This window comes from Tachysurus vachellii, chromosome 9, assembly GCF_030014155.1.
Source record: "Tachysurus vachellii isolate PV-2020 chromosome 9, HZAU_Pvac_v1, whole genome shotgun sequence".
NCBI classification, from domain to species: Eukaryota; Metazoa; Chordata; class Actinopteri; order Siluriformes; family Bagridae; genus Tachysurus; species Tachysurus vachellii.
In genome coordinates, this window is record NC_083468.1 from 16,459,378 (window position 1) to 16,474,575 (window position 15,198).

General features: G+C 39.0%; 1 protein-coding gene across 1 annotated transcript in view; it reads left to right on the plus strand.

The window, feature by feature from the left end:
* The window catches only part of megf11 (multiple EGF-like-domains 11), a 96,126-nt gene extending 81,099 nt beyond the window's left edge, over nucleotides 1-15,027 (plus strand). Inside the window, exons 17-26 of the mRNA XM_060877951.1 lie at nucleotides 1,421-1,549; nucleotides 1,831-1,959; nucleotides 2,807-2,935; nucleotides 3,093-3,221; nucleotides 3,703-3,936; nucleotides 4,929-5,044; nucleotides 5,164-5,218; nucleotides 6,656-6,715; nucleotides 10,510-10,722; nucleotides 13,355-15,027. Of these exons, the coding sequence (XP_060733934.1) occupies nucleotides 1,421-1,549; nucleotides 1,831-1,959; nucleotides 2,807-2,935; nucleotides 3,093-3,221; nucleotides 3,703-3,936; nucleotides 4,929-5,044; nucleotides 5,164-5,218; nucleotides 6,656-6,715; nucleotides 10,510-10,722; nucleotides 13,355-13,530 (1,370 nt within the window). The 3' untranslated portion in view covers nucleotides 13,531-15,027. The remainder of the gene's footprint in view (nucleotides 1-1,420; nucleotides 1,550-1,830; nucleotides 1,960-2,806; nucleotides 2,936-3,092; nucleotides 3,222-3,702; nucleotides 3,937-4,928; nucleotides 5,045-5,163; nucleotides 5,219-6,655; nucleotides 6,716-10,509; nucleotides 10,723-13,354) is intronic.
* The last annotated feature ends 171 nt before the right edge of the window (nucleotides 15,028-15,198 follow it).

Consider the following 15,198-nt stretch of genomic DNA (forward strand, 5'->3'; position numbering starts at 1 on the left):
CTTTCATGGCTTGCAGAGTTGTCTCATGAATAAATGTTTAATATGTTAAAGCAGAAAAAGGATAGGACTCTGGGAAAGAAGCCTAGAAAAAAACTGGGTTAATTTGTCTAGATCATAATTACTAGAAGAGGAGTAGGGCACAGGAGAACTGTATTTCAGTCAGTTTTGATGTCCTCAGCTGTCCAGCGCTACAGTAATATGTCCATGAGAGCTCTAATAAAGCTCTGACAGGCAGGAGGATGATGCTGAAAAGAAGAGACTATACCCCTGAAACAAGAAGGAGTGAATCCCTCTAGCTAATAAGAGTCTGCTTTGAGGGAGTTGAAAGAGGCTTTTTCTTAAGGAAGGAGGTCCGTAGAGATATGATTATTAAAATAAGCCACTGTCACAAAGATTTAATTTTAACTTTTCTTTAAAGGAGACACCTTATCTGATTCCTCGGTGCCATCCCATATTTCCTACACAGCACAGGCGCCTGTTTACCAGCTACTGCTTCCTCTCCTTGTCTTTAGTGAGGGGGCAAAGATTTTGCTGTATGTACCTGATTAAACTCCCCTGTCCTTCTCTCTCAAAAGAATCGAGTGAGGGGCAGTAAAGACCCGATGGAAGTTTAATCTGAAATGAAATCTCTAAATGAGTCGAATGTCAGAAGGAAGCTGAAATATTCCTTTTATTAAAAATGTACATAAGCTCTAATTTTAATTCCACGGCACATCAGTCGTCTTTGTTCTTGTGCATGGTGAATAGGCACAGATGGATAAATGGGGAGCCTGATAGATGTGCCTGGTCTGCTCAAGCAGATTGTGAATCCATATCACTCATTCCTTCATTCTCTAACATCTAATGTCCTGGCTCTCTCAAAAATAAAAGAAATCTCACCTGAATTGGTGTAGTACATGAAGAGTTAAGTGTAGTTGTGCTGATAATTTAAGGCTCTGTCACTCCACCCTGTGAGGTTTACTTACAAATATTGCTTCATAGATCACATAGACAGTGTCTTTTGTCTTTTGGTAGCCTGCCAAATACTGGATTGCACACTTTGGATCTATATATGTGTGTGTTCTGACTTCACATATATGATCTTCGATGACCAATTCTATAATTATCGGGATGTTTAAAATGATAATATTTAGAATATGTACAATAATATTCATAATAATAATATGTGTATGTGTATAGTAATGTGTGTATAGTAATAATAATATGTAAAATAATCCATGTGAATAAATATTAATAATAAGTATTTCAATCTTAAAAATACATCTTTATTTTAACAGTATTTTTCAAAACATCTCTTATGTTAAATACATGTATATATGTTAAAAAAATGGGGCTTCATATTTGCGCTGCTTTATGGATTTTCTATGTTAAGGCACCTTCAGAGCAGTTCCATGTGCTGAGTGAGTTGTGTCTTTGGCAGTGTGTCCCAGTGGCAGGTATGGGAAAGCTTGTGCTGAAGTGTGTCTCTGCTTGAACAACGGCACGTGCAACCCTATTGACGGCTCCTGCCAGTGCCTCCCCGGCTGGATTGGAGACGACTGCTCACAGGGTATGAATCAATTAACCCCTTTGAATTTCCTCTCTGTCATTCTGTCAACTCTCTGCTTTTTTCTTCTCCCCTTCTTCTACCTCTGTCTGTCTAACTTCCTTTCTTCTTCATTCTCATGTGATTATAGTTAAACAAACTTTTATGCATGCACCTGCCCACACTTTGTACATGTTTATCTACTATGTGTGGCATACTGTACGTTGATATTTTATGAGAATTGTGCAAATGGGAACTTGGGTTGTTAAGTAACCTACATGTTATGCTATGTTTGGTATCTGCAGCATGTCCCATAGGGCAGTGGGGTCCTGACTGCCTCAACTCATGCAACTGTCACAACGGAGCCCAGTGTAGTGCCTATGATGGAGAGTGCAGGTGCAGCCCTGGCTGGACGGGCCTTTACTGCACACAGCGTGAGCCTCATTCTCTCTCTCTCTCCCTCTCGCGCTCTCTCTCTCTCTCTCTCTCTCGCTCTCTCTCTCCGTCTCTCTCTCTCTCTCTCTCAGACACACACACACAAACACACACACACACACACACAAACACACACACACACACACACACACACACACACACACACAAAAATGCACCCATACACACATAGTCAAACAGTGGCACCTGCTGGCTTTGCAGTAAAAGCACAGAAGTTATTAAAAAGACAGGAAAACCATGTATATTGTCTTTTCAAATATTCAATAATGACAGAACTAATCTTGAGATATAAATGGATATTTCATATGAAGCACAGATCTTATTAAGATCTTACCTTTCTCATGTCACAATAGATGGTGTTATACAGATATCCACATGATGCAAACAAATATCCTAACCACAGCATTGTCTGTCACTTTGTGCACTCAATTAATCACTGATATACTATTGAGTAATTTTTGTTTGTTCCCAGTTGGTCCTCATTCATTTTTCATATGAGCAGTGGTGTGTTCTTGATTCTACTTCATTTTACTAGGATGATGAAATCTGTTTGTCTTTTGCTGCAATGTTTTTCTCCAATGGGCTCATTACCTTAGTGTCCTTGCTGTGTGGACTTTCTGTGTACAGACAAGTGCCAGATTTAAAGAAAAACTGGTGGATCTGTTGTTCTTTGGAAAACATTTTTGCTGACATGGTTTCAGTCTTCTCGTCCCCTTAGAGAAAAGGATCATTAACTGAGTGCTCACCTTTATCATTTGCTGAAGCGTCTCTATCCTGTTCTGGGGTTCACACTGAACACTTAAAATATTTGCTCTTTTACTATTTCAGGCTGTCCATCAGGTTTCTATGGGCGTGACTGTGCTGAGGTGTGTCGCTGTCAGAATGGTGCAGATTGTGAGCACATCACAGGCCAGTGTACCTGTCGCACAGGCTTCATTGGTAGCAGCTGCGAGCAAAGTGAGTGCTATTCTGAATTTGTCAGTCTGTTTGTTAGGAAAGTAACAGGGTTGCATAATTTAGCTGCGGTGCTGAGTGAGAATAGGTGAGTGGTAGGTGAGAATAACTGTAGTGTTCAAGCAGTGCATATTAGCTCTATGTGTTACTCTGTCTGCAGAATGCCCTCCTGGGACCTTTGGCTACGGCTGTCAGCAGCTGTGTGAGTGCATGAACAATGCCACCTGTGACTATGTGACTGGAACCTGTTATTGCAGTCCTGGATACAAAGGAATTCGCTGTGATCAGGGTAATAACACTGTTTTCTCATACATACACACATGTGGTGCGGTTAGGTCATTATTTATGCTTTATGTCTCATGTACACACATAATTTTACCACATTCATTAGTTTTGGATAATAGTCTAAATGGTTTTAAATATTTGGACTGGGCAATTCAACAATATGAAATAAATTTAACAATAAATGTGGTCACAGTGTATTAAGGTTATTGTCAATGAATCTATAACCCTGATGAAACGCACTGTTATTCACAGTATCAAGCAGTGGATTTGACTTTAATACTCATTTAAACCAATTGGTAAATTTTCGTCCCACTCATGTTTAAGTACATTTACATGTATTTTGATATCTTGTGTTAATTTGTAAAAAAAAAAAAAAAAAAATGTTTTTTTTCAGAATCTTCTCACCCTCTGTTTCTCTCATTGTTGTATTTTTCTGTTTTGAATACAGTGAAGATCTATTAAAAGGTTGTGTTTGTGTGTAATAGTGGCCCTGATGATGGAGGAGCTAAACCCCTACACTAAGATCAGTCCAGCCCTGAGCTCTGAGCGCCAGTCAGCTGGTGCCGTCATGGGCATCATCTTCCTACTCCTCATCATCATGGCCATGCTTAGCCTGTTTGTGTGGTACAGACAGAGGCAGAGGGAGAAGGGTCAGGACATGCCAAGTGTGTCCTACACACCAGCCCTGCACATCACCAACACTGACTACTCACTCTCTGGTGAGAAAGTTGTGTCAATAAAGCATTAAAAACGTCAAGACATTTACTTTGTCCCCAATGCTGAGGTTATAGCAAGATCTTTCTCTGTCAGTGTGCTGGGTCTCTTGTATTGTGCAGCACATCTAATGCTCTGTGTTTGGTGTGAGATTGGATTTTGGATTTTGCAAGAGTTGCATTTTCAAAGTAAAATAATAAGCAGTTACTGTGCGGATTAAAGATGGCCGGGCATTTGGGGTTGTAGTATGAGTATATGTGTATAGTAGTAACACCTGTGCATTGCTAATTTGGTTGGATTTAAGCCAATTTGTTCCTCACTTCTTCCAGTTGCTATTTTCTTGGTTGGAAATAAATGTATCTCGGCACATCCGAGCGAGCACATCAGAGTAGCATAACAGAAGGTGTTGTGTAAAATTGGCAGCAGTATATTTTTAATTCATTGGTCTAACAGCTGTCTTTTTATCCATCAATTAAAACACACTCTCAGGTCATATACAAAGCCTTATCGAGCTAAAACCTAAAAGTCCATTTCTTACAACCAGGATTTTGGAGGTACACTATTTACATTAACATTCTTCAACTTAATACTGTAGGTAACTAATTAAAAAAACCACACCAGCTTGTAGCTAGGAAAAAAATTAATCTGCCAAGTGATGTTTGAGGTAAGCTAAAGAAATGTGCTTAGAGCATATATTTCATAGAAAGCACATGAATAAACCCTCACAAAGGCACATCATAAGAAAACACATTTAAGATGAATTTATTTTGGCCAGGTGGTTCCCACTCTGATATTGATTACAGCCCTAAAATCCTGATGAAAGGTCTATCATTAAAATCGAATCATTTGCCTTTGTGAAGTGATTAATTTGCTGCATTGCACTCACTTGTTTTTTAAAGGAAATAAAAGCACAGATTTGATTACTGTATGCCTATCCAGACCATTTGACAATGATGTATTCTAAACCAACATTTTAAATGTGTTCTCTTTCTATCAGACACATCTCAGAGCAGCAGTGGTCAGTGTTTCTCCAACCCAAGCTACCACACCGTGGCCCAGTGCAACATAACCTCCTCCAACACTAACAATCTGGATGGCACTCTAACTCTGAAGGCAAGCACCTACACACACACAATCCAATTACCCACACACAACCTTTTCACATAACTACAAAAACAAGCTTTGAACGTAATTAAAATGTTTTTAACCTTAACCTGTTTTATTTCACACAGAAAGGGAATAGGAGCAACTCAGAATGGAGAGCGTACTGCAATCTAAATGACCTTGGTCAGTGTCTATGGTTTTTATCTTTCTTTTTATCTCTTGCTGCATTTACTACATGAGAGTTTCACTCATGACCACATGCTCTTAGAATTTTGAAAACAAATTACTTGTCACTACTCTCTATCCACCCCTCCCTCGTCATATTGAAAAACGAAGTGACTTTTCCATATCTACATACACTAGCTGCTCTCCAGGCACTGTAGAACTAGCAGGGGCCCATCATCCTGCTGAGTAGTGACTGCTGAAGGCAAATGTTTGGCACTAGCAGAAGCTTCTAGCCCTTGCATGTGGCGTTTTCCTGCTGTGGCTTTAATAGGTCCTCACTGTTGGTACTCACTTACAAAAACAGACAAAAAGTCTACTCAGTCTATATTACCCAGGGTCACCATGAACAAGAGAGGAGAAAACACATTAGTTCTGTGCTCATCATGTGAGGCTTCTCGACCTGATATGTCTGAGTGTGGGACAGATGATAAGCCTGCAGCAACATGTAAGACGCAGGAGGCAGAGTGTTTAGGTTGGGTTTCATCAATTTCCTTAGAGGAAGTAAGATTACACAACCTGCAGTAACAAACTTGGACAGCGAGACGCTGAGTTTTCCAAACCTCAATGAAACATGACATCATTTTCTGTGTGTTGGTTTTCTGACTTGTTAAAATGAAAGCACACAGTGTTTATGTTGAGCTGTGAAATGTATTAATTAAGCTTCCTCTGAAATTTTTCTTTATATTTTTAAAAATGAAGTCCTTTTGCCATTAATCATGCTTCATTTTCTTTCATTTACCCATAAAAAATTATGTACAGTACATTTTCAATCTAGAGCTTTGTGGCCACTAAAAGTGTTAATAGAACTGAATAAAGGATAAACACTAAGCATTTTAGATTATGCTGATAGCTGATAACCAGTTTGCAATCACGTTTCTCAGATAGCTTTTACTCTGGTAGCAGGAGGCAATGGAAATTCCCACACAGGTTTTATCAGCTGCTTCCTGCTTATGATAAGTGCACTTAAGTTTACATTCTTAAAATCACCTTGAAATTTTGCACCTGGGTGGCCAATGAAGTTATACACCTTTACTGGGTAAATTGTTTTGAGCAAGGAAACCGAGAGAAATGCAAAATCACAATGCTAGGACTGCACTGTGTTGTCTGCTGCAGTATATGATCCTCACCGTTTATTAAACATACAGTAACTGTAAGAAAGCTTTGTATAAGGAACATTTGCATGCAGAGCGAAAGAACAAGCTTATCAACAACAACAGCAATCTTACTGAATGTTTGCCTCAGCATTTGTTCCACAAATACAATAAATTACATAAGGCTGAATCAAGCTCACCAGATTTAAACATGTTTGTTGGGTATAAAAGTAATTTGTGTGTTACTATTTATCATCATTTCTAAGTATACACATTTCTGTTTGTGTGTGCTTCACTGAATTAGGTGTGTCACGAGAGGATACTCTGATACTGCAGGACAACAAAACCACTCAAGTTGCTAAAGGTAATATCCATTGGAGGCAATTTCAGAAATATGGGCAAAGGCAAACCTGATTGTATGAAGTGAACTTTACAAAAGTATATTTAATTTTTACACTAAAACAAACAAAATCATTTTTCTGGAAAGATAATATGCACCTTTAATAAACATTTAACATGTGCATACGGTGAAGAACAGGAGTTTCCCATTTTCCTGGATACAAATAAAATCCTGGAGCCCCTGCTAGAGGCAGGAAGAATTCGCTCAATAAATTCCTTTCCATTTGCACAGCGAATCGTAGATATTGCCACACACACGCACTACTGGAAGGGTGTCGTAGAACCTGGAGAAAATGCATGGTTTCACCCAGGTCACAGCAGCACAGACTTCCTGGGGCTGATTGCTTCTTTTGCTGCATTCAAACCAACCTCTGAATAGGAACACATATCTTCCAAAGAAAGGTTTGCTTCAGCTCGTAATTTCTACTCAGGATCATGGGACACTCATCTGAACCCTGAATTCACAAAAACATGTTGATGGTACCAGACAGACACCCTGAAGATGGCTGTGAATCTTCTTCCTAGGACAGCCTGAAATTCCTAAAACAGTTTAAACTCAAATCACCATCAGTGGCAGGTTAATAACTACAATTTGACACAACATACATAATGTTAAAACTCTAAATGAGTTTCCTTTTAAGTCTGGTTTCTCTCAAGGTTTCTTCCTCTTGTGGGTTTCCTGAAAAGGGATTTTTTCCAGAGAACCAGACGGCCAATGTTCAGTATAAATACTGCCATGTGCCATATACTGGTCACAACAAAGAACACTCTGTGGGTTTACTTTCATGGAGCCCTGTTAGGTCAGTCAGTTGGTTTACAAAATTTTAATAATATAACTCCAAACCTCCAGAGTTTGTTAACCTTCGATGCATGGACAAAATGATCTCCAATACATGCAGAAATGCCATCTCCTAGTCACAGTTAGGACTCTATGGTCAACTTGCTAAATTCTGTGTGTTGTGGGCAGAATCAGTTATAGAGGCATAAAGACATACAGTAGATGGTGAGGCCATTCATGGACCAATACATCCTTTCCAGCAGGATGTCCAGCTCCATTAAGGAGAACCAAAATTAGCAACAATTTGACATGGCATTTGGACAAATGTCCTCCTTTGTTTAGCCAAACTTGTTGCAGACACTACTCTCCCAGAAATATGTACTGTCAAGCCTGCTGTACCTGTTGTACCTGCTGTAAGCTGTATTTTACAGTTTCTTTTAAAGTACCTGTATTTTCGTAGCTGTCACTGAGGCTAACATATGGCCAGATGAGCCCACCTGAGGAGCTTCTGTGAAAAAGGTAAAGAGATCTGTCACGAAATTGTCAGAGTGAAATAGCATGTGACAATATTTCAGAACTGGTTAGGAGAAATTTAGGGACAGTTGATTTTCCCTCAGTTCTGATTATAGTGGTCTGATCTCACAGTAGTTGGCACACCTCCTGCACCTTGGTGGCACCGCAGGGCCAACTAGTAAGGGAGGCATGCATGGAGGCTATCCATGAAGAAGGATCCTTTATTTGTCACCTATACATTAAAGTAAATTCAAATAAATTCTTTACTTTGCATATTTGGAAGGTCTTGTGTCTCCAGCATGCTAGTGTCTTGAGGGTACATTTCTGCCTGTGATATTTGGCATTAATTTGCAGGCTGATAACCCACTTCTAAAAGGCTCTTCAGTTCCAGCAATCCCAAAGGAACTACTGCTACAATTTGGACTTGTGAACAAAAGATGAATATGGGATTATAGATCAGAATTTCTAACTAAGCTTTTCTGCTTCAAGTCACCAGTCACGGAACTATGAAGTTGGCAAAATATTACTGGTTACATAGTAATAATGGCTCAATCAGAATTCAGAGACTGGTGCAACTAGCATTCCACTAGCAACTAAAATAAACATTTTGGAGGGAGAGATTTGTATATAAAATTATATATGTGTTGGGTAATACAAGATGAAATATTAGTATGAGCTCTTTGCTATTGTGGCCTTCTACGTGTAGAAAACGTGCAAGCAATGGACTGACTAGGGCCGTGAAACAAATCGGACTCACAAGCACCAGGGCTATTTGTCATGACACACAGGTCGACACAGTTAAAACTTAAATGCTAATATTCCAGGGTATTAAATGCAATAATCATCTTACTTGGAATGCCCATGACATTGGATACATTTATTCCACAAATCTTTTTTACTTGTGTCTGTGTATGGGGATCACATGGTGTGCTCTGCTGTCTTCACTCCTACAGGCAGTCACTGCACTAAGTCACACAATATTTAGTTAAGCCTATCTCAACATTCTTGCATCATTGGCCATACTCACAATTAGAGTGCAATGGTTACTGTCCTTCATGTTGCCAGAAATCACAAGCTCTCATTGAAAATGAATGACCACTGGCAGATTGATTGACTAAGATTGATTATTTGCTTTGAGCCCTGGGTTATGACTGTGAGGGCTGCGAAGAATAACCCAACATGAAAAGATCCCACTATTCTAATAAACTATACCAATAATCTTTATGGATGAAACACATGAGGGCAGCAGCAGAAAGACTTTACAAGACAACAGAATCATTTTGTCTGCCAGTTTACAGAGAAATGTATCTAATCTGTTTGTGATGAACTTCATCATGCAGCAAGACAATAATTTTGAAATTAAATAAAATAAAATAATAAATAAAATTAAAAAGCTCAATAACAACACAACAAAAAATCAGAGGGGAAACGTGGTGGCCAAGTCAATCCCCAGACCTTAACGCAACTGAGCAGCATTTAACCCTACAGAGGAAGAAGTGGTTTTATCTTGGACATCCCTGTACAAGGTTCTGGAACCACTCATTTGTACATATGTACATATGCTTACAGGAAATGATGGTTTCTGATGTAGGGTCTTGGTGGTAGCCAGTTTCATCAAGACTGTCATGGTTTCTGACAGCCCAAAGCAACCACTTAAAGCCACAAGCCCTTACACATCTCTATGCTGCCTGTGTGTCTGCAATTAATCCGGTTCTTGCCCTCATCACAGCCTCAGCCTCCAGACAGACACACACGTATACACAGAAGTCTCCTTAAATTGATCTCCTAGGTCCAGTGTTGTCTCAGATCTGTAGTAAACAGCCTAACAAAGGAAGCTGCAGTAGGTGTGACTGGATCAACTTAGATGGAAGAAGCTTTCAAGAGTTTGGCTGCTGACCCTGGAAGCCCTTGCTTACTTGGCCAATAAAGATCTGGTTTTATACTAATAGAATATGTGTTTTCTGATAATCTGGAGCCTTGTTATCAATTTGCTAGAATTTAAAATGTTTAGAAACGTGTTCTTGCTACCACCGGCTTGGGATAAATCAGTATAGCCACCAGCTATTCAATAAAGTTTTTTAGAATGCATATCTATAACTGCTACACACACCTCCATGCTCAGCACTTTCACCCTCGCCCCTACTTTATCTGCAGATAACGTGCATGGCTATATGCTAGAGGGTGTAATGTAATTCTCTCCCATGAATTTTAACAAGACTCTCCTCTAGGATGTTGCAGATGGGCCATGATACACTTGTAGTGTTTATGTGCCCTAGGTGCTGTGACTAGGATTACATAAAAAAAAACCATAGTAAATAGTACTGATTTTATATACTGTGTATTACAGTTGTATACATAGCTGAGGTCGCAGCATTAATCATACTCAAGATAACCTGAATGTGTCATGAACTCATTTTCCTCATCTTGTTTCGCTGGTACAGAATTTACTGTGTCTGTGTGGTCTGCAGACTATATCAAGCCATCCATGTGCAGCTCCAGTTCATGCTCTCTGAACAGTGAGAATCCATATGCTACCATCCGGGACCCACCAGGTCTGGCCTGTAAGCACACAGAGAGCAGCTATGTGGAGATGAAGTCTCCTGCACACAGGGACCTGACCTTCTGCACCAGCACTAACACTAACACTCGCACCTCTGCAAGCAGGAACATCTATGACATGGGTGAGTTAGATATGAGGAAATGCTTCATCCATAGGATTTACTCATAAAATATTTCATATTGGAATATTGGTTAGAGAGCTAGTTCAGGCAGAAAAATATTTTGGTCGTATATATAATATATTTGGTCGTTTCTGTGTTTATAGAAGGTGAAACTGTAATTAAGAAAAGTAAGTGTCCTGTTTCGGTTATCTGTGTGGATATATAGTTACTGACTGTAGTCCATCTGTTGCTATACACTATAAATCTCTTTCTGTCAACCTGTAATACAGCCATCAAGGGAGCACCAAGAGATGAACCTGTGAAAACTCTGTGTACCACTGTGTTACATTACTTCTTGGTACATGTTTTGCGATGGTAGAGAAATGTTATTATGGACAGTGGAGAGACAGATTGCCTTATTCATGTATGAAGGCATTCGAGCACAAATCATTGCAATAGCAATTCTAATGCAATGTTTTCTGAAGGTGAAATGAGAAACTAACATAATTATTAAATAGCAACAGTATGTGGACACACCTACTTATTTATGAGTTCGGGTGTTTGAGCACGAAGCATTGCTAACAGCTATGTTAAATCAAGCACCTTACCATATAATCATCATAGACAAACATTGACAGTCGTGTGTGTCATACTGAGGAGCTCAGTGAATTTAGCTATGGCATAGTCATAGTGGAAGCTCTGCCTTGCTAGATCTGACTGGTCAACTGTCCATTTTTTACATTTAAGCACCACAAATACGCACAGATCTGGTTTGATAAGTTTGGTATGGAGGAACTGCACAGATCTGACCTCAACCCCCTGAAGACCCCACACATAGGATGTCCAACAAGCTCACACACAAGCACACGAGGTGTTACGGTTGTGTCCACATATTTTTAGCCATGTACTAAAGTTAATTATTTTCCATTGTGCCTCTACAGTTTATACAGTTGGTTCCATAAGTATTTGGACAGCGACACAATATTTGTAATCTTGCCTCTGTATACTTCAACAGTTGATTTGAAATGAAGCAATCGAGACTTTCGGCTTTAATATCGCATTAAACATTTAGCAGTTACAACAATTTTTACATAGTCTGTACATTTTCACAGGCTCAAGAATAATTGGACAAACTAACAATTATAAACACAAGGATTAATTTTAATATTTCGACACAAAGTATTTGCAGTAAATGACTTCCTCATGTCTGGAGACACCCATGGACATCGCCATACGCTGAATTTCATACCCTTAAGATGCTTTGCAAGCTCTTTGCAGTAGTCTCCTTCAGTCGATTCAGGTTTGTGTGCCATTCTGCCTTCAGCTTTGTCTTCAGTAAGTGAAAATCATGCTCAATTTAGTTGATCAGGTGAGTCATGTGACAGTTTAATAACATTCTGTATCTTTGCTGTAAAAAGCCCTTGAGCTCTGGCCTTTCTGTTCTTGAGTGTTAGAAGGTTCTTGCATCTTGAGGTAAACCCTCTGTATTTACATTCTTGAAGGCATCTCTTGATTGTAGACTTTAAAAATGATACGCCTACCACCTCTTGACTGGGTTTGATGTTGTGAAGGGGTTTTTCTTCACCAAGGGACAAAAAATTGTGTGATCAGCCACTTGTGGTGAATGGTGTTGCTAAGCTCTCCAATGTTTTTCAGTCTAATGATGGCTTCCTTCACTTGCATCAAAACCTCTTTGGACTGCATATGAAGAAATCACATGAACAGCTGTACTAGCAATGCCAAATGCAAATTCAACAGACCTTTTCTTTCCTTTTCATGAAATAATGAGGAAACTCAAACATGAAACTGCTCAGAGGTCACCTGTCCAATTAAGTCTGAGCCTGTGAAACTGCAGGGACTATTTAATAAATGGCTGTGAACTGTGGGACTAATAATTATTTAAACAGTTAATAGTTAATCTTTTTTGTTAACTCCCTTGAACTAAAGCTGAGTCACCTTCATTACTGCCTTTCAGATCCATTGTGGTGTTATAGAGAAAGGCAAAATCACAAAAAAAGTGTCACTCTCTAAATGCTTACAGCCGTGTCTGTACAGTAGCTTCTAGTGAAGGCCAGGCACGTCTCATTTCATCACAGTTCTTTGCCACTCTCATTTTGGTTCCAAAGGAAAATAACATAAAAACAAAAAACAGATTATGCTAATGTGTACCATTTTGCAAACCTTTGTGCCGAAAATGTGACATGGATTTCTTCTGTTTGAAAACAATCCTGCAATCCTGAGCTCTTATCGCGAACAGGTCCAGAATAGGTCCTGGGAGAGGTTGTGTATTCAGATTGAAAAGAATTAATATGACTGTGCATGTAATATATTGTCAAACTGCATGCTTACTGGACATGATGGACCAACAAGTCTGTAAAGTGATTAATAAATGTAACTTGTGCTTTATAACCCCACTGTATTGTACCAATCCAGTCACAACACTGTAAAAAGTGCTAATATGTACGGACCACCAAATAATTTCTCCCTGTCTGCTGCTCATTGGGGGAAAGTTTAACAAACTGCATAGCAAGAAAGTCAGTCAGGCTACAGTCCGTAACTGTGTAAATCTATAAAGTGCACTTAAAATGTATGTATAAGGATTCGTGATATACTCCAAGAAATTTAACTAAGATTTTATCTGCATTTCTATCAGAACCCACAGTGAGTGTTCTACAGGGACCCAATGGCCTGGCAACTGGTTTCTCCCAGAACCCTTACGACCTTCCTAGGAACAGCCACATCCCGAGCCACTACGACATCCTGCCCATGCGCCACAGCCCCACACACACCCCGCCGCCCACTGAGAGTCCTCCCAGCTCCCTGCTGTAGAACCCAGACCTGAGCCTACCTCTAAACTACAGCAAGCACCACCTGCATCTGCAGGACCTCCTCCTTATCTTTTTATTTCATCAAATCTTTCTATCTCTTTCCCACATACACAGACCCAGATACATGACAAGATGGCTATAAATGCTGTAAAGTGTTGCTTAATTGGTGTGTGTCTACATGTGTGTGTAGGACAACAGATGGCTAAGAAAGGATTGTACAGAGAACTGTAAAGATATTAGCAACTACTCACTTCTCTTCATTTGGTTCCCTGGAGGATAAAAGGATTTAATTAAGAAGGCCATACTGAGAAGAAAAAAAATATCTTGCATTCTGTATCTAATTGTGTATATCGCAGCAGACGACCGGACTATTAAGGCACTGTTGTGTTGAAGAGTTTCCATACAAATGAGCTTTCTTCAATTATAGAAGGAACATAGTCTCAGTGATAGCTTAAGCAGGGGGAGAAGTTGACCCAATCACCTGTCCACTGAAGCAATCAGGGACTGAAAGGTGAAGTGTCACTACTAACCATGACTATTTAAAGAGTACTGAACAGACCTTAGTGAGAAAGCATGGCTTAATAGTAAACGGTTAAGTAGTAAGACCATTTAGTTTTTACCGTATAAAGACAATTATCAATAAGAGTTTTTGAGAACCATTAGTTTTTCTTCTTAACACCAAGAGTATAATTATTTAAACATTTCAGAAAGTATTTTAAAATCTGCTGAGGTGGAACACATCTCTTTATAAAAGATGTATGAAAGAAACAGCAGCTTGGTATATATACTGTGTAATGTCCTAAATTCCACTAGTCTATATTAAACTGCTGTTTCATCCAAAAACATTTATGGATGGTTATATATCAAGTTTGCAGGTGTGATGTCATGTGAACGTGTATTCAAGACTGTGTAATATAATGTTCTTTTTTTTTAATATATATTCTTTATTTCTGTTTATATTCTTGAATCTCAAATGGTTGGCTTTTAAGACATCTTTGGTTTTTGTGTTTATTTCTAACTTAGTTGACAAAGTAGCAGTTTTGTTTTACATAAAGATGTAAAGTTTAAATAGAAAACTATAGCATGAGCAAATTATATCAAATGCTTAATTCATTTCTTGTACCATTCATGCACAGAGGTACACAATGTAAGTTATCATTTGTGTCTAAGTAGATGCATTACAGTGGGCAGTGATCACCTCCATGTCGTTTGGAGTCGTTACCATATCGTTATATCGTCCTGAATCCTGTTTCATATGAAGTTCAGTTTGATAATACTGATTGCTTGGGGGTTTTTTTGTGCAGTGCTCTAAAGACTCACTAAAGCAATAACCAGCAGACAATCACACACAGCAACAAAAGTGCAGTTTATCCAGCCGTACACAGCAAGTTTGTGTGCTTTATCCCTGTTTGTGAAACAATACTGATTTGATCTTTGTTTCATTTCATTTCAAAATAAAGCTTACAGAGAATAGGTTTGATTTAACAGTAGCACTCACATCCATGACATGTTGTGGGTGAGTTACTTCTCTTCACCTGAGGGATTTTCATGTTTATGGATTTGACCACTGAGAATTAGGAAAATTAAATAAGTTCTGAAGTAAATGGCTAAAGATGTAACCAAACACATTGATTACGAAGGATGACAAAGGCACTTATTACAAAAACAC